The sequence below is a fragment of the Schistocerca piceifrons genome, chromosome 3 (genome assembly GCF_021461385.2).
Source record: "Schistocerca piceifrons isolate TAMUIC-IGC-003096 chromosome 3, iqSchPice1.1, whole genome shotgun sequence".
Taxonomy (NCBI): Eukaryota; Metazoa; Arthropoda; class Insecta; order Orthoptera; family Acrididae; genus Schistocerca; species Schistocerca piceifrons.
Window position 1 is genome coordinate 215,787,017 of NC_060140.1, and position 21,688 is coordinate 215,808,704.

Genomic DNA, 21,688 nt, shown 5'->3' on the forward strand with positions numbered 1-21,688 from the left:
TGGTAGGGCCCTTAATATGTCGGTCACATTCTTTTGAAAGTTCTCTGGAGTCGCTAAATGACGTCCTTTTAAGATATTTTTCAATTTCCGGAAAATAAAGGCGCAAGGACTCAGAGCAGGTAAATGGTAAACGGCGGGGCCGTGGAACAACAAGAATGCTTTTTGAGTTCAAAAATTCCGTGATGGAAAAGGCTCCGTGTCATGGAGCGTTATCAGAATGCAGCATCCACTTGCCTACAGTGTTCGTCCTCACTCGAGTCACCGTTATCCGGAGCCCTTCAGCGGTATCTTAGTAAAACACTTGGTTGACCATTTGTCGTGGAGGAACAATCTCACAAGAACATGCATAAGTTTGACGTTTTCGTTAATTTTTGAAGTTGAAGGTCTCCTTGAGTGATGTTCATCTTCAACGTGTTCTTGCCCTTCCAAAAATGATTTGTGCCAGCGAAAAACTTGTGTTCTTGGTTAGGAATATTCCCCATAGGCGTGATTCAACATTTTAAAGATCACGCTCTGGGATTCCCCAAGTTTAATACAAAGCTTGACTGGCATAACGGTGCTCTAAATACCGCTGTTCCATTTTCGTAGCACACAACAAAAACACAAATTAAATGATGACGCTCTCAAAACTCACGTGATGGCTGTACGGAGCTGAAACTCGGACTTACCATCTGGAAGAGATGAACACACTGGTCTATGCAAGTAAACACCCTACAGCGTAACCAGATCGCCCGCAGTGTTATCTGTCTCATTACTTTTCTCATACATCTCGTATAATGCCGAAAAAACAAATCGTATAGTTTTGAACCTATTGATTCGTTCGGCTTGTGCTGAGCTGGGTAAACATTTCTTAAGTGCAATACAAAGATCTCGAAAAAAAATTAAAAAAATAAATAAATAAAATGAATTCGCAACTGGATTAGCCGAAGAGACAAATGCCTGTTCCTGCATTGCTTTTGAGAGAACTACCTTCGAAGGATCCACTTGTCTACAGAAATACGAGTTGTGTACGGTTAACTGAATAAAGGTCTGAAGAATTGCACTAATTAGTTACTCCCCAACTTATGAAAAATGTACTTTGATGAGAAGTGCAATTCCTTGTAAGACCAAACTAGAAATAGGTCTGTGTTATTTGGCAAGTAGTGATTGAAATCTTTTCAGTATGTATTCAGAGGTGTTTACAACACAATATCTATCTTTCTGCCATACGTTTATCAATCTATTTACAATGCCTTGGCACCATTCATCATGCATTTAAGGTTATGTGTGTACCTTATTCATTCTAGATATTTTATCCCAGGTTAAGTGAAGACATACAAATAAGTTCAGTTTTCTGATCTACATTAAAAAACAAATAGGCCTAATTAAAATATAGTTTGAACAGTATCATGCAAAACCACTTTGTAACGTTATTGCAAAGTGTTCAGAATCGACTATTGATAGGGTCGATAGTACTTTGTCTGTATTACATTGTCCTCTTCTACATCGAGTTCAATTGTCACACCCAACTACGCTCAGGCGATGGGAAGCCACTGAAAGGGCTGCCTGGTGATGACAAGTGAGTAAATGAAGATGAAATTGGGTGTGCACTTTCAAACCGAGATGTTCAACCTTTCGTGAGAGACGAGTCTTTTGATTTTGCCCTGAGGTACAATCAAACTTCTCGTCGGAAGTTTTCAGAGCTTATGTGCAATGTTCATTTCAAAAAGGTCTATCCTTGCTTTCTATCAGTGCGACATAGAAAGGCAAACAAATCAAAACCAATGAACAAACCAAAAATGTTGAATTCCACGTTTGATAACAAGAGAGCGACTAGCGACTGAGATGTCAGACGAGGCGACAAGAGCGCTGCGTAGCGGCGAATAGTTCACATGACCGTCACGTACGGCTACTAGATTAAACATGCTCAGACCAGCCGCCGCCAGTTTTTGACAGCTGCTAGTCGAGTCATCAAGCGATTAGTCGCTGCTATTCAAGTAGTACCGACAAAAATCACCCCGTCTCACACAGCATTCGGTCTCACTCTCGCACGCTGCAGCTGCATAAATAGCATGCGGATAGGGCACGCGCTTTCAATGCTATATTAGCAATAAAACGCCAGTCAGCTACTTGACCTCGTATTTTAAGAAGAAGAAAAGTACACAAGCAAGGTGTCAGCAATAGCAATTGAACACACCCGAAAGTTTGGACCGTAATATTGCCCAGCGGAAAAATACTCCTGTAGGAGAACAAAAAATGCGAATATGTTCCTGTTCATTTAAAAGTGCGGTCCCAGCTCCCTCATTCTACCTTCCTCAGCAACTTGAAGAATTTTACCAAAAATCTGGCATGCGAACATATTCGCGTATTTTTAAACATTCAACTCACCTCAAACTCTCACAAGATCCCCTAACTGTAACTCAGTCACACCCACTAGTTCGTCGCATAAGTCGCTCATACCCATCTACTTCCAGTTGTCCTTTGTCACTGACTCATTGAGCCCAACTCACGGTCATTGTTTCTTCGTCATTGCCACAGTCCTCTTCACTCTGTCCTGATACTTCAGTCTCCTCTCACTCTCACGGTCTCCCTCTTGCTCTCTCTTACTCTATCTCACTACTTCCTTCCTAGTACTGCTATCTCTTCCCAATCTCACTATCTCTCTCTTCCTTGTTCTCATTTCCGATTGTTGTATCTGATACCTAGTTACAATGTGCTTTTTTCTCATTAAAATATGAGCTCATGTTGGTGATGTTTCCGTATAAGAACAGAGACAGGCACACCAAAAAAATTAAGTAATGAACGCCAACAGCCAATGGCACTGAGAACTGTTCACTCTCAACATAGGTAAAATGATCCACTTCTCAAAAAGTAATTCTTTTGGGACATAAATTATTGTGACTTTTATTCTTGTTTTCACCAACGCTCTTTTAACAATTTGGGTCATTTTAAAGGCTCTGTATACTGTAACATGATATCGGAAATTTGTGGTAAGTTCCCAAGGGACCAAACTGCTGAGGTCATCAGTCCCTAGGCTTACACACTACCTAATCTAACTTAAACTAACTTACGCGGGGGACAACACACACTCATGCCCGAGAGAGGACTCGAACCTCCGACGGAAGGAGCCGCGCGAAGCGTGACAAGGCCCCTAGTCCGCGCGGCTGTGGTAACAGGAAGGTGGATGCAAACGCGCAGAGCGTTGTGCATGAGTTGGGGTACAATTTTTAAATACATTTATTAAGATATACGACGTTTTGACAATCTTAAGAAAACAGCAATAAAATATCACATTTTGTAAAAAAGACTAGATTCTAACATCAGTGTGAGTACTCGCGCCGATATGAAAACACATAAACTAATAACCACTGATACAGTAGATTCAAACCATCCTACAATGTATTAGCCACAAACGTTCCCAGTAACGCACAAATAATTGAAAATTCACATACGCAACAGAAAATTAACCATTAACTGACACTAACCAAATGCCACTTGGCGTGAGAAATGGATTTAACGAAGCCTCTGAAATGTAGAAATTCTCAAAACACATTAATAATTAACATCAACGCAATGGAAAGACTGTTAAGAAAATCACCATGCCAAACACTCAACAAATCAGTCTTAGCCAAATAATCGTACATTGCGACCAACACTTTGAAACGCACCGCCTTCACGAATCCACAACAGGAAAGTAACACGAGTGTCTCAAATACATCGGAACCTACTCAATAAGTGTACGCTAAAACAGTAACTTTGCGTGTTGAAATGATTCCGTCAAATACATCGGAACCTACTCAAGAAGTGTGCGCTAAAACAGTAACTTAAGGTTTAAAAGACAAAACCTATCTCAATCTGTGCGTGGTGACAAGAGGCCGAGTTCCTCTGACAGGCACAACGTGTCCGCATCAGTCGTGTCTCACGGAAGTTGCACACCTTACGATATATGTTGCTTTTCCAACGTGACGTCCGTCTAATACTTAGCAAATGTAACTGAGTATCCTTTACTTGTGTGTGTGTTATAGTAAATACAAACCTGGGAATGTGAACTGACAACTTAAATGTGATACTGAGCTCAAGGCCACATCACATGAAATTGAAAAGAATCCTGTGTGTGTGTGTGAAAACCGATCTCATTCATAAGCAAATAAATAAGTAATAATTTCATGCTCAGTAGACTTGGTCAGTGAGATCCATTTAAAAAAAACTTCTGTATATAAAAAACTATAAGTCGACCTGTATAAGGATGTAACCTGAAATATACGAAAGTTTCTACACTTGCATATGGCCCTGGTAAAGATAAAGGAACTGACAGAAGCTACATTACGCAAAGGAAACGAAACAATCACCTATTGTGAAGCTCGCCTGCAAAGTAAAGTACTAGCAGAAACAGCAACACAGCCCTACGCCGCAACAGGTAAAAAATATTGCTAAAACTAACTACAATTGAACCAGGAAAACTGGGTCCCTAATCTTGACACAGAATGCCAATAAAACACGTGACTCAACCTATAAGTTCTAAAATTTCAGTTGGGAACGAACTTATCAAAGAAAACAATTACGGACTCTAATATGAAAATTCATTTAATCTAATAACTTCCATGGTATAGCAAATAAAATCAGAAGAGCAATCAATAGAATAATTAACAAAAATTCAATTGTAACGAGGGTGAAGTTGACCAACAATACAGGTCTACAAAAATAAAAATAGTCTTTTTACCTTATCAAATTATAGCTTGTTCTTCATTTCAAAGCCTTTTTTATTTCCGTGTGCTATACTACCATTGTTCTGAGTCATCATTCCCCTCGTAATAAATCTGCAACTCACATAGTTCCAAAAGTGCTTCCATGCAGTACACTGTACGCCCAACGAATTACCCGCCTGCTGCACACCGTAGCTATCCACTACTGAAAGTCAGAGATTGTACGACTCCACAGTGCTGCCATCGCAGACACGGATACTGTTGCCTAGCAACTGTTTCTCGACCATAATTCTTCAAATACGTCATTTTCCTTTACAAGTACACACATCAAAAAAGTTTTGCATCACCCCAGTTCACAGAACTCCTGAAGACAGGCGTTGACTGTGGATATAGTATCACAGACACAGTCCCTTTGACTGTTCAGAGATGTCACTAAACCCGCCCAAAGATGTAAGCATTCGTGCATGACCAGCGCCTGTTACACGGAGGGGGTCTGACAGCCAATCAGTTCCAGTCATTCCATCAGGAAGGAGGCACACGGCCCGTGTTGTCTGTAGTTCAACCATGCCTAGACGGTCAATACTGCGGTTCGATCGCGTCCGCATTGTTACTTTGTGCCAGGAAGGGCTCTCAACAAGGGAAGTGTCCAAGCGTCTCGGAGTGAACCAAAGCGACGTTGTCCGGACATGGAGGAGATACAGAGAGTCAGGAACTGTCGATGACATGCCTCGCTCAGGCCGCGCAAGGGCTACTACTGCAGTTTATGACCGCTACCTACGGATTATGGCTCGGAGGAACCCTTACAGCAGCGCCACAATGTTGAAAAATGTTTTTCGTGCAGCCACAGGACGTCGTGTTACGACTCAAACTGTGCCCAATAGGCTGCATGATGCGCAACTTCACTCCTGACGTCCATGGCGAGGTCCATCTTTGCAACCATGACACCATGCAGCGCGGTACAGTTGAGAACAACATGCCGAATGGACCGCTCAGGATTGGAATCACGTTCTCTTCACCGATGAGTGTTGCATATGCTTTCAACCAGACAATCGTCGGAGACGTGTGTAGAGGCAACCTGGTGAGGCTGAACGCCTAACACAATGTCCAGCGAGTGCTGCAAGGTGGAGGTTCCCTGCTGTTTTGGGTTGGCATTATGTGGGGCCGACGTACGCTGCTGATGGTCATGGAAGGCGCCGTAACGGCTGTACGATACGTGAATGCCATCCTCCGACCGACAGTGTAACCACATCGGCAGAATATTGGCGAGACATTCGTCTTCATGGACGACAATTCGCGCCCCCATCGTGCACATCTTGTGAATGGCTTCCTTCAGGATAACTGCATCGCTAGACTAGAGTGGCCAGCATGTTCTCCCCACATGAACCCCATCGAACATGACTGGCATAGATTGAAAAGGGCTGTTTATGGACGACGTGACCCACCAACCTCTCTGAGGGACCACCAGCACGCATCAATGCATGCCTGTATGATGGTACAACACGCAATGTGTGGTTCTCATGAGCAGTAAAAAGTGCTGAAATGAAGTTTATGTTGATCTCTGTTCCAATTTTCTGTACAGGTTCCGAAACTCTCGGAACTGAAGTGATGCAAAACTTTTTTAGTGTGTGTATTAACATATCCAACAGCTTCATCAAAAAATAGCCATCTTACACAAGTCTCAAAGCAACAGAATGCCCCACTAGATAAACGAAATTACTTCAGCCAGGGCTAATTCACGCCTCTGAGTACAACCGTCACACACCGTTTTCGGAGCTGTTCCGCCAAACCACCAGGACTGATAGCTTGGGCACGTGATTCCAGGGACCAGCAGCACGGGCACAACGCACAGTCCACAGTCCGTCCAAGTTCACTGTCACGTCGTAACTGTCAACCTCCGTCACGGCTGGCACACCACTCTCCACCCGCCACCATGCCCTCTAGCGAGCGCCGGCGCCAAGCGTCGTCGTGATGCCATCGGGCCGTTCAGACCATTGAATCCTTACAGAATGAAGAAAACAGAAAACGGGCGGCACCACCACGCTATATGCCTCATGTTGCCCGCCCAGTTGGCCTTGCGGTCTAACGCACGGCTTTCCGGGCGGGGAGGAACGCCTGGTCCCCGGCACGAATCCGCCCGGCGGACTTAAGTCGAGGTCCGGTGAACCGGCCAGTCCGTGGATGTTTTTAGGCGGTTTTCCATCTGCCACGGCGAATACGGGCTGGTTCCCCTTATTCCGCCTCAGTTACACTATGTCGGCGATTGCTGCGCAATCAAGTTCTCCACGTACGTTACTCTACCACACAAACATAGGGGTTACACTCGTTTGGTGTATTTGGTGTAGGACGTTCCCTGGGGGGGGGGGGGGGGGGGGGGGGGTCCACCGGGGGCCGAACCGCACAATAATCCTGGGATCGGTGTGGGGCGGCGGAGGGGGAAGTGGACTGCGGTAGCCGTCGTGGGGTTGTGGACCTCTGCGGCTGCGGCCGGGGCGGAGCCTCTCCGTCGTTTCTAGGCCCCCGGTTAACATACAATACAATACATACAATGCCTCATGTTTTTATGGTATTGCGTAGTTTGCGATTGTCAACAGCAAGGTTCAAATGGCTCTGAGCACTATGGGACTCAACTGCTGAGGTCATTACTCCCCTAGAACTTAGAACTAGTTAAACCTAACTAACCTAAAGGCCGGCCGAAGTGGCCGTGCAGTTAAAGGCGCTGCAGTCTGGAAACGCAAGACCGCTACGGTCGCAGGTTCGAATCCTGCCTCGGGCATGGATGTTTGTGATGTCCTTAGGTTAGTTAGGTTTAACTAGTTCTAAGTTCTAGGGGACTAATGACCTCGGCAGTTGAGTCCCATAGTGCTCAGAGCCATTTGAGCCATTTGAACTAACCTAAGGACATCACAAACATCCATGCCCGAGGCAGGATTCGAACCTGCGACCGTAGCGGTCTTGCGGTTCCAGACTGCATCGCCTTTAACCGCTCGGCCACTGCGGCCGGCTCAACAGCAAGGAATATCACCGGAGTGAATAGTGCACATAAAGAGGACTGACTATAAAAGATGATTCCACTAATTTGAAATCCCTGGAACATATACTGCAAGCCGTTGGAGCACTGTGAATTCTAAGCCTCCGATACGACAACAACAACAACAAAATAATTTCAATATGTATCTTGACGTTAAGGGTAGGAGCAGTAGCTGAGAAATAATTAGCATCGAGAAGACTGGTAAATAGAAAGTATGGGCTGAGAAGAATGTAGAAAAACACTTGGGATGACGCGAAATTAATCGGCGATTGCAGCTTTGTGCTAGTAAATTATGTGAATGAGGAACAATGTAAATATGAACATTTCAACACTTATGAAATATAATGAACGTGTTAACTAAGATGGTTGGTTGGTTGGTTGTTTTGGGGAAGGAGACCAGACAGCGAGGTCATCGGTCTCATCGGATTAGGGAAGGACGGGGAAGGAAGTCGGCCGTGCCCTTTGAAAGGAACCGTCCCGGCATTTGCCTGGAGCGATTTAGGGAAATCACGGAAAACCTAAATCAGGATGGCCGGACGCGGGATTGAACCGTCGTCCTCCCGAATGCGAGTCCAGTGTCTAACCACTGCGCCACCTCGCTCGGTGTTAACTAAGACTGGCTGAATAAGACAAATACAAAAAGTGTTTATAAAGAGTACTATACGGCATTGCCCCTTACCTATCCTGCGTTTATAATAAATCTCTCGCCCAGAACCAAGTCCCAAGCCACAGGAAAAAAAGAGCAGCTTACTCCAGTATATAAGTACGTTGAAAAGACGGACCCGCAAAATTACAGACCAATATTCCCAACTTCGGTTTGCTGTAGAATTCTTGAACATATTCTCAGTTCGAATACATTAAACCTTTTTGAGGGCGAGAAACTTATGTCCACGAATCAGCATGGTTTTAGAAAGCATCGCTCGTGAGAAACTGAGCTTGCCCTTTTCTCACATTATATACTACAAACTATGGATGCAGGTCAACAGGCAGATTCCATATTTCTAGATTTCCGGAAAGCATTTCACACCGTGACACACTGCAGGCTGTTAACGAAGGTACGAGTGTATGGATTAAATTCACTCGAAGACTTCTTAAGTAACAGAACCCAGTATGTTGTCCTCGATGGCGAGCGTTCATGAGAGACAAGGGTATCGTCAGGAGCGCACCCTGGGAAGTGTGATAGGACCACTGTTGTTCTCTGTATGCATAAATGATTTGGCGGACAGGGTGGACTGCAATATGCGATTGTTTGCTGAAGATGCCGTAGTGTACGGTAAGGTGGCGAAGTTGAGTGACTGTAGGGAGGTACAGACCGACTTAGATAAAATTTCTAGTTGGTGTGATGAACAGCAGCTGGCTCTGAATGTGGAAAAATGTAAGTGAATGCGGGTGAGTAGGAAGAACAAACCTGTAATGTTCAGATACAGTACTACTGGTGTCCTGCTTGAAGCAGTCAAGTCGTTTAAATATCTGGTCGTAACGTTGCAGAGCGATATGAAAGGGAACGAGTATGTGAGAACTGTGGTAGGGAAGGCAAATGGTCGACTTCGGATAATTGAGAGAATTTTAGAAAAGACTGTTTCACCTGTAAAGGAGACCGCATGTAGGATGCTGGTGTGACCTATTCTTGAGTACCGCTCGAGTGTTTAAATCCGTACCAGGTCGGACTGAAGGAAGCCTTCGAAGCATTTCAGAGGCAGGCTGCTAGATTTGTCACCGGCAGGTTCAAACAACACATAAGTGTTACGCAGGTACTTCGGGATCTCAAATGGGAATTCCTGGAAAGAAGGCGACGTTCCATTCGGGAAATATTATTGCGAAAATGTAGAGAACCGGCATTTGAAGCTAACTGCCAAACGATTCTACTGCCGCCAACATACATTGCGCGTAAACACTACAAATATACGAGAAAGTAGGGGACATACGGAGGCATACAGACAGCCGTTTTTCTGTTGCTTTATTTACGAGCGGAACTGGAAAGGAAATGACTAGTAGTGGTATGGAGTACTCTCCGCGACGCACCGTACGGTGGCTTGCGGAGTATCTATGCAGTTTTAGATGTATATGTCAAAGGAAAAACTTGAGGGTACAAGACTAACTTTTGTATTAAGATTCATGCTATCATTTAGAACACCAATGATGAAAACAATGTCAGGGTGTATATTTTAACCGGCCGGTGTGGCCGGGCGGTTCTAGGCGTTTCAGTCTGGAACCGCGTGACCGCTACGGTCGCAGGTTCGAATCCTGCCTCGGGCATGGATGTGTGTGATGTCCTTAGGTTAGTTAGGTTTAATAGTTCTAAGTTCTAGGGGACTGATGACCACAGATGTTAAGTCCCATAGTACTGAGAGCCATTTGAACCATTTTTTTTGTATATTTTAGTAAAACAAGTGATGAAATAACGGCCCGAGATAGTTGTCCGAAGTAATATTTTAGTTTCATACTCCAACGACAGCTTCCGTTTAACAAGGATACATTATTCGAAGCCATTTAATATCCACCCGTTTCATCTTACTTCTCTCAGTCCGATTACAGTTTGTAATCTTACAGAAAATTGTTTGGTGGGGAAGAGTAGACCAACCATCAGAAATTCTTTACTTCAGTTTACACAGTTTGATACAGAAGTGTCAAAAATATTCTAGTCTGATGTAGGTGAGTGCACGTACATCATCATGTGGCACGTACTCCAATAAATGAAACTAACTTTAAAGTGATTGCTATTGCCTGAGGCTTAATTCCACAAACTAATTTTTCAGGCGCAGTAACCGAATTATTCTGCATTCTATCTCTCTCTCTCTCTCTCTCTTTTTTTTTTTTTTTTTTTTTTTTTTTTTTTTTTTTTTTAGTCAGCAGATATTTCTAGAATGAAATTATAACTCTACAGCGGAGTGTGCGCTGATATGAAACTTCCTGGCAGATTAAAACTGTGTGCCGGACCACTGTAGAGTGATAATTTCATTCTACAAACATCCCCTAGGCTGTGGCTAAGCCATGTCTCCGCAATATCCTTTCTTTCAGAACTGTTAGTTCTGCAAGGTTCGCAGGAGAGCTTCTGTGAAGTTTGGAAGGTAGGAGACGAGGTACTGGCAGAAGTAAAGCTGTGAGGGTGGGGCGTGTGTCGTGCTTGGGTAGCTCAGTTGGTAGAGCACTTGCCCGCGAAAGGCAAAGGTCCTGAGTTCGTCTCGGTCCGGCACACAGTTTTAATCTGCCAGGAAGTTTCAGCAGATATTTGTTTCTCCCTTTCCTGCCAGCTGCGGTGAGTGACAAAGAAGCTGAACCTTCGATTTGAGCAACTCGAAACACTCATTCTTGCTTTACAACTTTTGCGGCTGCTGTATCTTAGTTTTTGTTGCGAAGTCAGGCTATGTTTTATAACGTGACCTTTCTCTGTTCCAGATGAGACGAGTAACATCTGTCTCACCGAGGAATGCGTGCGGACAGGTGAGTACCTCGCATTACGCCTTGCTAGTTGATTACACTTGTTCGTGCTGCTTAGCAATAGAGGCGTCACAGGGCAAAAAACATTTTTCTTGAAACCCATCTATCACTTCGGTACAACCTATCAACCTCGTTATTCGCCTATAAATAGCATCTTTGATGTGGCGAGCTTGTTCACCAGTGCCTCACTGAGGGTTGAGAAACGTTGTTTCGTTTGTTTCAGACCAGCAACTAATCCGTTGTTTCGTTTGTTTCAGACCAGCAACTAATCTAATTGAGAACTCAAACACTTGCTGAAAGACATCATATAACGTGTGAGCTTGTCACTCATCGTGCCCAAATCACATGTTTCGCCATGTTTTGTATCGTAGGTACTATATCTTGTACAAACATATGCACTAATATACTTAATAAGTGGAACGCGCTTTGCTTGTTTGCGGTATTGGAAAATACCTTCCATCACTTAACGTTGGATGAAGGGTTCCATTTTATGATGTTACAGCCATGTCGAGGGTATATGAAATAATTACTATAACATTGATGTTTAACACTCCTTTAATAGGTTCCTTGGTAATTTCCCAGAGCGAATTAAAGCTAGTATACGCATTCCGCGGTTTATACTTCCACAATTCCGTAGCGCAGAGGTAGCGTTAGCACCTACCTACCCCACAAGGGGGCCCGGGTCCGATTCCCGGCAGGGGACTGATTGTTGTGTGTTCCTCGTCATCATTTTCATTATCACTGACACGCAAGTCACCGAAGTGGCGTCAACTAAAAAGACTTGCAATACGGGGGCCGAACCCCGACGAGGATATCCTGGCCAACAAATGCCATAAGATCATTTTATTTCACTTTTACAATTAAAGTGAAAATGGCGTTAACCCACTGCGATAAGATCTGCTTCGTCTAACCTTTCCTCTCCGCCAGTTGTCATCTCTTAACGCAAAATTAATTTTTTTTATGTAGCATATTTTTGACCAGATCGTTCAGTAGCTACTAGGGATTTATTAAACTTCATTCTTTAAGGCGTCACCCTTGGAGCAGCAATCGTGACAGAAGGATAGTTGTATTTTATTTGACTGCATACATCCAGCGTTTTGTGACTGGCTGTAATTGCCTGACCCCTCAGGTAACAGCAGTCGGTGCTGTTGAGGATAGAACCATAGCAACAGTCACTATTGTATGGCGAATTTTATAGAACGCATGAGCCTACGGTATCGTTTTATTTCTCGCACAGTCTGACATTCCTATTGTTCTGGATTCCGTCACAGTATGTAAGAAACTGGAATTTCTCACTACGGTGGATGAATTTCGACAACTACCTTCGCGTAAATGGTAGAAATGACATTAAATACGCGAAAATAAATGCGTGATGTTTACTTTTAGAGCTTTGTGAATTTTATAGTTTTCTCACATATACTACATTTGTATATTGCCCACAGCTTTGAAATATAAATACTAACTCTACGACATAAAAAAATACAGCAATTGATGCAAATAATTTAGAGATGTATTTTATAGATATTTGACAATACATGTACCATCTTTAACCTTTCAATGCTCTCTCTGCCATCACAAAACCTTGTATACCTCTTAAAAACGTTGTTACGACTCATTTCCTCACAACGACAAAAAGCTTATACCGTTTCAAAAGTGTTCATGGCAGTTTTCCCAATTCTAAAGAAAACTTAATTTTCACAAGTTCTCCATTGCTCCTTTCACGTCCGAGGTTAAAAACATACTGTTAAATTTCGGTTATTATAAGCAGTTTGTGATGCCAGAGCTATTAAATTTAAAACTGAAAGCCGGCCGGGGTGGCCGAGCAATTCTAGGCACTACAGTCTGGAACCGCGCGACCGCTACGGTAGCAGGCTCGAATACTGCCTCGCGCATGGATGTGTGTGATGTCCTTAGGTTAGTTAGGTTTAAGTAGTTCTAAGTTCTAGAGGACTGGTGACCTCAGAAGTTAAGTCCCATAGTGCTCAGAGCCATTTTTTAAAACTGAAAGTAGTCTAAACAACATGTCCATTATTTGAAGCAGCCGAACAACATGGAATCGAACAGACTGTGGACTAATCGAAAGGCTATTTACATCCAGCTTCTGCAGAAGGTCGTGGAAATATGCTCTGTGCACGCTATTCCTGGGTACCTTCATTCCAGAAATTGGTTTACAGTAACAACACTAACGTATAAGTACTATATGCTGTATCCGTTGACAACAGCAGAGGAAAGTGTCCTCATTTACTTAGCTGAATTCTGTAGCTGCTTCGCAATAGCAAAGAACTTGCATACTGACTTGGTCATTTTTGTCTTGTTTTGGTTCATACTATACTCTAAACAGTATTTCAGATGTACTAAGAAAAGACGTGGCCCTTGCATGGAACCTTGAGGAATTTTGCACGTTATTGTGCAGTTGGACACATTCTCACTTACTGATATGTGACCTTCCAAAATAATTTTGTACTAGGTATTCTTTGTGAAAGATCGAAGTTGTCATGCTTCTTTTGGGTTTTTATGAAAAGAATAAATGAAATTCATCATCCGCCACAATATCTTTTGCTGCTAATGCTACCGGCTGCTGCGTATGAATCCCCCATTTTCAGTTACGTATCAAAGTCATCGAAACAGTCTACTCACAAATTAACTTAACATTATTAAATTGACATGAATGTTTTAACAGCGTAAGCTTTTCAATAAATACAAAACTTACATGGTAAGAAAGAATAAGAAACCAGCCTTCTCGTATACTTGCCCCACAGATATCAATTAAATGTAATTAACGGTGTCAGTTAAACCTTTAATCCTCAAAACCTCAGTAATTCAGTGCACAATACAGCAACAGTTAATTATAAGACATTACCACGACTCAAAGCACCATGATAATGATATTTAATAAACTTGAACTGAATAACCGCAGTCATATCAAACCTACAAGTTAAACTTTACGCCTAAATATAACCTACACCCGAATCATAAGTACCTAAAGGAAACCCGAAAATGACTAAGTATATCAACGCGCAATCAAAGCTCAGTTACTCTCTTAGGGAGATTTTCACACCGTAAATTTCAATTTTTCCAAAAACCTTGTCCAGTCACAAATGCAATCCTTTAAGAACATGACAAATAAAGACTGGCTGTTGATTGAGAAAATAACAAAACAAAAAGACTGAAAAAAGTTTTACTGTTAAGAAAATAATTTAATTTCCGCAAAATAGCTTCGTGTAAGTCATACCTGTAGATGGATGCCATACTGCTGCCATTATCAGCATGGTGAATTATTCCACACCATTGAGTAACGTCAAAGAGGCTCTCCCGACCGTCTTTTAATGGACTGACGAGGAACCCCTTGAATACAATGTCGTAGAAGGCCAATGCTGTTTACGGCATTCGACGCACCACATATTGTCTACCATGCAAACACCATACTGGTTGCTAAAGGCAAGAGGGGGCGGGATTGGAGGTATCCCATTGTGAACACAGCACGAGGCTACGGTGCGTAGTTGAAGTGTTTAGTCGACGAGTAACTCACAACAGTGCTACAGTGCTAGTGGTGTTGATACAAGCAGTGCAATGGCAACGATAAACAAAGGAAACATTCCATTGTATCTACAACAACAGTTGCCGAAGTTACAATTCGTCAAAAAGGAACCGAAGGGGTTTCACAAAGAGAGGAATAAGCGGTAGATGAAATAGGAAGCGGAGCTTCCTGATAGATTAAAACTGAATGCCGGACCGAGACTCGAACTCGCGACGTTTGCCTTTCGTGGACAAGTGCCCTACCATCTTGACCGCGAAAGACAAAGGTCCCGAGTTAGAGTCTCGGTCCGGCACATACACTCCTGGAAATTGAAATAAGAACACCGTGAATTCATTGTCCCAGGAAGGGGAAACTTTATTGACACATTCCTGGGGTCAGATACATCACATGATCACACTGACAGAACCACAGGCACATAGACACAGGCAACAGAGCATGCACAATGTCGGCACTAGTACAGTGTATATCCACCTTTCGCAGCAATGCAGGCTGCTATTCTCCCATGGAGACGATCGTAGAGATGCTGGATGTAGTCCTGTGGAACGGCTTGCCATGCCATTTCCACCTGGCGCCTCAGTTGGACCAGCGTTCGTGCTGGACATGCAGAACGCGTGAGACGACGCTTCATCCAGTCCCAAACATGCTCAATGGGGGACAGATCCGAAGATCTTGCTGGCCAGGGTAGTTGACTTACACCTTCTAGAGCACGTTGGGTGGCACGGGATACACGCGGACGTGCATTGTCCTGTTGGAACAGCAAGTTCCCTTGCCGGTCTAGGATTGGTAGAACGATGGGTTCGATGACGCTTTGGATGTACCGTGCACTATTCAGTGTCCCCTCGACGATCACCAGTGGTGTACGGCCAGTGTAGGAGATCGCTCCCCACACCATGATGCCGGGTGTTGGCCCTGTGTGCCTCGGTCGTATGCAATCCTGATTGTGGCGCTCACCTGCACGGCGCCAAACACGCATACGACCATCATTGGCACCAAGGCAGAAGCGACTCTCATCGCTGAAGACGACACGTCTCCATTCGTCCCTCCATTCACGCCTGTCGCGACACCACTGGAGGCGGGCTGTACGATGTTGGGGCGTGAGCGGAAGACGGCCTAACGGTGTGCGGGACCGTAGCCCAGCTTCATGGAGACGGTTGCGAATGGTCCTCGCCGATACCCCAGGAGCAACAGTGTCCCTAATTTGCTGGGAAGTGGCGGTGCGGTCCCCTACGGCACTGCGTAGGATCCTACGGTCTTGGCGTGCATCCGTGCGTCGCTGCGGTCCGGTCCCAGGTCGACGGGCACGTGCACCTTCCGCCGACCACTGGCGACAACATCGATGTACTGTGGAGACCTCACGCCCCACGTGTTGAGCAATTCGGCGGTACGTCCACCCGGCCTCCCGCATGCCCACTATACGCCCTCGCTCAAAGTCCGTCAACTGCACATACGGTTCACGTCCACGCTGTCGCGGCGTGCTACCAGTGTTAAAGACTGCGATGGAGCTCCGTATGCCACGGCAAACTGGCTGACACTGACGGCGGCGGTGCACAAATGCTGCGCAGCTAGCGCCATTCGACGGCCAACACCGCGGTTCCTGGTGTGTCCGCTGTGCCGTGCGTGTGATCATTGCTTGTACAGCCCTCTCGCAGTGTCCGGAGCAAGTATGGTGGGTCTGACACACCGGTGTCAATGTGTTCTGTTTTCCATTTCCAGGAGTGTAGTTTTAATCTGGCAGGAAGTTTCATACTGGAAACATCCCCAGGCTGTGGCTAAGCCATGTCTCCGCATAATCCTGTTTTCAAGAAGTGCTAGTTCTGCAAGGTCTGCAGGAGAGTTTCTGTGAAGTTTGGAAGGTAGGAGACGAGATACCAGAGGAGTTAAAGCTGTGAGGACGGGTCGTGAGTCGTGCTTGGGTAGCTCAGATAGAAGAAGTTAGCGCGTAACGTGACAGTGTTATGTGATGGAACAGAGAGGATTTTATTTTGGCGAGAACGAGTATTTCTTTTGCGCTGTTTAGATAGTAGTGCAAAAGAGGGAATGCAATGATTGAGAAGACGATGGAGCAAACATACAGTATGATACTCTTATCGGCACGTAGCTATTACAATTATTCGAAGGCAGGAGTAATACTGTCGGAATAGTGTAAGTCTCAAATATATTGTAAACAAGCATTCAATTCCAGTTCTAGCCTGCGTGAGCTTTCGTACGAGAATCCATGAAGAATAAATTGTAAATTTGTGGTAAGACGTTATGGGACCAAACTGCTTAGGTCATCGGTCCCTAAGCTTACACACTACTTAATCTAACTGGAACTAACCTACGCTATGGACAACCACACGCCCATGCCCGAGGGAGGACTCGAACCTCCGACGGGGGGACCTTGAAGAATAGCATCACCCTAGTCAAGTTTGGAAGCATTAGTGGCAATACGAGCGTCTTTTTAAGATCGAAAGCAAATCCTTTTTTATATTTCTTTAGTAAATGATGTGAGGCTGACGCCATGTTAGAGACTTCAGTTGTGTTTGCAGTCCAGCCTACGTGATTTTTTGCATAAGAAGAATAGGTTATTTGTGGGCCGTTTAGCGTTAAGGGTGGAAATATCCCGTAACTGCATGGTAATAAGTCTTTTGTGAGGGACTAAGACTGCTTGCGAATTAGATGGGTTAAGTTGCAAACAGATGTTCAGCACCCACTCTGATAAGACAAGTAAATCACCGTTTACATGCTAGATGGCTGGTTCATTGGGCTTGTACTTAGATGTTATTGAAGGTCATCAGCTTATGAGTGATATTAGCAATGAAGAGGTGCACTATCATTAACAAATAATGAGAAAAGTAGTGGGACAATAGTGATCCTTCTAGGATCCCTGATACTACATCCCTCCACTGTGACCTATTAGTCCCCATCATTACACACTGTTGGCGGGATGTAAGGTATAGGTGAAATCGTTGCGCAGCATTGAAGAAATATTTTGCCCTGTGTTTGGAAGTAAAATTTCAAAGTCACCAGTATCGAAAGCTGTTCCAAAATACGAAAAGCATCCAATAGTCACCCGATGTTTGTCCATAACTTTTTTCATTTCGTCAGTCATTTTTACAAGAACTGTTGTCGTGCTGATATTTTGCCGGAAACCAGACTGATATTTATCTGAAAGGTTATGTGATGTTAAATAATTACTAAGCTGTTTGCGCACTATATATTCTAATGCCGTGGATAATGCTGGTAGAATGCATATTGCCCTATAATCCAAAGGTTGCTTGTCATATTCCTTTTCTGGTAATGATTCTGTAAATCCTTGCTTCCAGGCATGTTAGGAACATGCTGACGGTCATAAACTAGTTAAAAATGTCAGTTATTTTACCTCTTTCCAAAACCTCTTCATTCTTTAGCTGTGTTCCTGTTTCCTCTCCTATGCCCATATTTTGTCGGTTTTCTTCCTTTCTTTAACTTCAAATTTCGTGTTCATAATTTTGCTTCTGAATCTGTCTCTTTCAATTGTTATTTCAATGCTGATCCTTGCTTGTTTTAGGTCTTTTTCTATTTCTTGAAACCAGTCAGATTTTTTTTTCTTTTACCATCTCTGTGTGCTACTCCAAATCATTTTCTGAGGATTTTACGTTCTATTTTTTTCTGTCTCTATACTGGCTGATGCTCCGATTGTGGTCGTTTATAATGCGCAGAATGCTTCTGGGTAGCATAACTGTACTGCATTGCCTGAGTTTAGCCTGTCTTGAAATATTTCTTTTATTGTAGTTCGTCCATGTCAGTTTGTGCGTTTTCTGAAGTTTCTCTGTTCTTTGTATGTTGGATGGCTTGTTTGATCCTCCTATTTGTATATATTCCCCAATATATTTGAATTTTTCCACCCTGTTAACCTTTCCGTATTTCGTGTTCATGGACTGATAGTTATTATTATTCTTCCTTTCTGTGTATTGCGATTTTTCATACGATGTCTGTTTTGGCAGAGACTTCATGTAGGTATTCCAGTACTTCTTGTGCTTCTTGACTGTTGTTGCTGAATCTTGCCAGGTCATCTGCAATTGCCAGGACTTTTATGATCGACTTGTTTGCACACGTTCTTCCTAACTGAATTCCTTTCATTTTTTCTTCCAATTGTTTGATAATTTCGTCCAAGGCGATGTTGAATGAAAGCGGTGAGAGACCATCTCCTTGCCTGACGTGGTAATTAACTACCTTTGTATCAGCTTGTGGCTCTAGTCTGTTGAGTAATGCCGTGGAGAGAACTTTGCAGGTGACCGGTAAAAGTGAGATACTTCTGTAATTATTAGGGGTCTGTATTGTCGTCCTTTTTGTGGGGTGGGTGAATCAACGCAACTTTTCCATTCCTGTGGAATTTTCTCTGTATTCCATATTTCTGTAAGAATTTCATGGATCTTCTTTGCGACGATTTGGTCTTTGAGGTTCCATATCTCGGAAATAGTGTCGTCTTCTGTTGAGCTCTCTTGCTTTTTAGTTGCTCTATAACCTCTTTTACCTCTGATATGGAGGGCCGAGACGTGTAACCAATGGTACCCCATACCATCACGCCGGGTGATACGCCAGTATGGCGATGACGAATACACGCTTCCAATGTGCGTTCACCGCGATTTCGCCAAACACGGATGCGACCATCATGATGCTGTAAACAGAACCTGGATTCATCCGAAAAAATGACGTTTTGCCATTCGTGCACTCAGGTCCGTCGCTGAGTATACCATCGCAGGCGCTCCTGTCTGTGATGCAGCGTCAAGGGTAACCGCACCCATGGTCTCCGAGCTGATAGCCCATGCTACTACAAAAGTCGTCTTAACTGTTCGTGCAGATGGTTGTTGTCTTGCAAACGTCCCCATCTGGTGACTCAGGGATCGAGACGTGGCTGCACGATCCGTTACAGCCTTGCGAATAAGATGCCTCTCATCTCGACTGCTAGTGATACGAGGCCGTTGGGATCCAGCACGGCGTTCCGTATTACCCTCCTGAACCCACCGATTCCATATTCTGCTAACAGTCATTGGATCTCGACCAACGCGAGCAGCAATGTCGCGATACGATGCACCGCAATCGCGATAGGCGACAATCCGACCTTTATCAAAGTCGGAAACGTGATGGTATGCATTTCCGTTCTTTACACGAGGCATCACAACAACGTTTCAACAGGCAACGCCGGTCAACCTCCTGTTTGTGTATGAGAAATCGGTTGGAAACTTTCGTCATGTCAGCACGCTGTTGGTGTAGTCACCGGCGCCAACCTTGTGTGAATGCTCTGAAAAGCTAATCATTTGCATATCACAGCATCTTCTTCCTGTCGGTAAAATTTCGCGTCTGTTGCACGTCATCTTCGTGGTGTAGCAATTTTAATGGCTAGTAGAGTAATTTACTGGTAATATACGTTCTCAAGGCTACTCAAGTACTTACCATGGAACGATTTTTCTCTCCATGACACTTTTAGTCGTGCTTGATTCTCATTCTCATTGTTACGAAGTATACGTGAGTTAATCTTTTTTCCTCTGTAATATTAGCATTATTGTTTTTCGTATTTATAGTAAGCAAAGGAAGAGAAGATGAAAGTGAAGAATGATGTAGAGGTGATGGAAGAACTCAACTAGCAGACTCTTCGAAGACAGACCTAAAGTATCCCGAGTAATCCTACTTACAAGCTTTCAAGAACAGGCTTTAGATGATGACTCTAGGAATATACTACGACCCGCTACATATCACTTGTGAGGATAAGATTATATTAATTACTGTACGTAAAGACGCGATTTAGCAATTGTTAATATAACACTGACCGCTTTTCTAATTTTAAATAAATAGAAATTTAACCAATAAACATTAATCTTTTTTTAAAAAAGTTTTAGTTAAAAGGCAAAAAAATTAACACCGTTGCTTTGGCAAACTGATCCATCAGCTTTTACCCAGTTATCAGTGAAAATAAAAAAATACCTGTTACAACCGGAACCAAATAAAGAAGAAAAAATACCGGTTTCGGTTTTAACCGATCAGTTTTTGCCATCCTGTGGATAAATTTGACCAATTAGTATGTAGATGCCTGTATATGTGAATTATGATTTTTTCGTTCTTAAATGGTAATATCAAGAAATGTCCAAGATCCGTGTAAAAGTGATCTACAACTGACTCAATCTATTACTACCACTACTACTTCTACTACCAGGTGTTCAGTAACGTCGAAAAAACCGCTATTTTTCTCCTTCAATACAGCTGACAGTTTCACCGTTAGACTGATTCTTTTACTGTTGTTTGATCTGTTTAAACTCTTACTTGTGCACCGTGTAGGCTTTTTCTTTTGATGGGTATTATAAAACGTACAACAGGTGGTTCACCTCTTTAGTCGGAGAATACTCATTTTGCGGCCTTTCAAATAAAATGGTGAAAGGATGTGAGGTGGTGGCCCTCAACTACGTACCCTCAGACTCAGAGTTGAAATATTAAAAGTTTTGGCTGGTTTCGTTGTCTTGGGGCTGGGATACGTAGTTGCCGCATTACAAGCCAAATACTACTGAGTTTACAGTGTACAATATGAATATACCCTCGAATCGAATGGTCAAAGGTTCCTATCGCTCGGGCATCCGCCAATGTAACGAAGAAATTTATAAATAAATGATTGCAATTAATAAAATCTGCAGGTACTATCTTAACGATTTTAAATGATGAGTATGATAGTAGAAATACTTTCGAGAATGTGGTATTGGTGTCGATGGTCCAGCAATTAAATAAAATATAAGTTGAATAACACGGTAACAATAGATTCATACTGCGCGTAATTAGTTATCAACAACATAGCTCGCGAGATATTCACTTCTAAACGCATACTACGTCTTCACTGTAGAAACTCCAGAAATCTCACAAGTTCACAATTCCGCACTCCGAAGTATTTCCATCTCTCGCGAACACGTGCAACCCGCTCCACACTCCAAGTCTCTTTCGCGACCGCGCGTCCCTCGCGCCGTACTGTTACAAACTATCTCGTGTCCTCTCTCCTCC

General features: G+C 43.5%; 1 protein-coding gene across 1 annotated transcript in view; it reads left to right on the forward strand.

Moving 5' to 3' along the window:
* LOC124789575 (neprilysin-1-like) overlaps positions 1–21,688 on the forward strand; it is a 539,726-nt gene that overhangs the window by 268,873 nt on the left and 249,165 nt on the right. Inside the window, exon 2 of the mRNA XM_047256981.1 lies at positions 11,107–11,151. Within this exon, the coding sequence (XP_047112937.1) occupies positions 11,107–11,151 (45 nt within the window). The remainder of the gene's footprint in view (positions 1–11,106; positions 11,152–21,688) is intronic.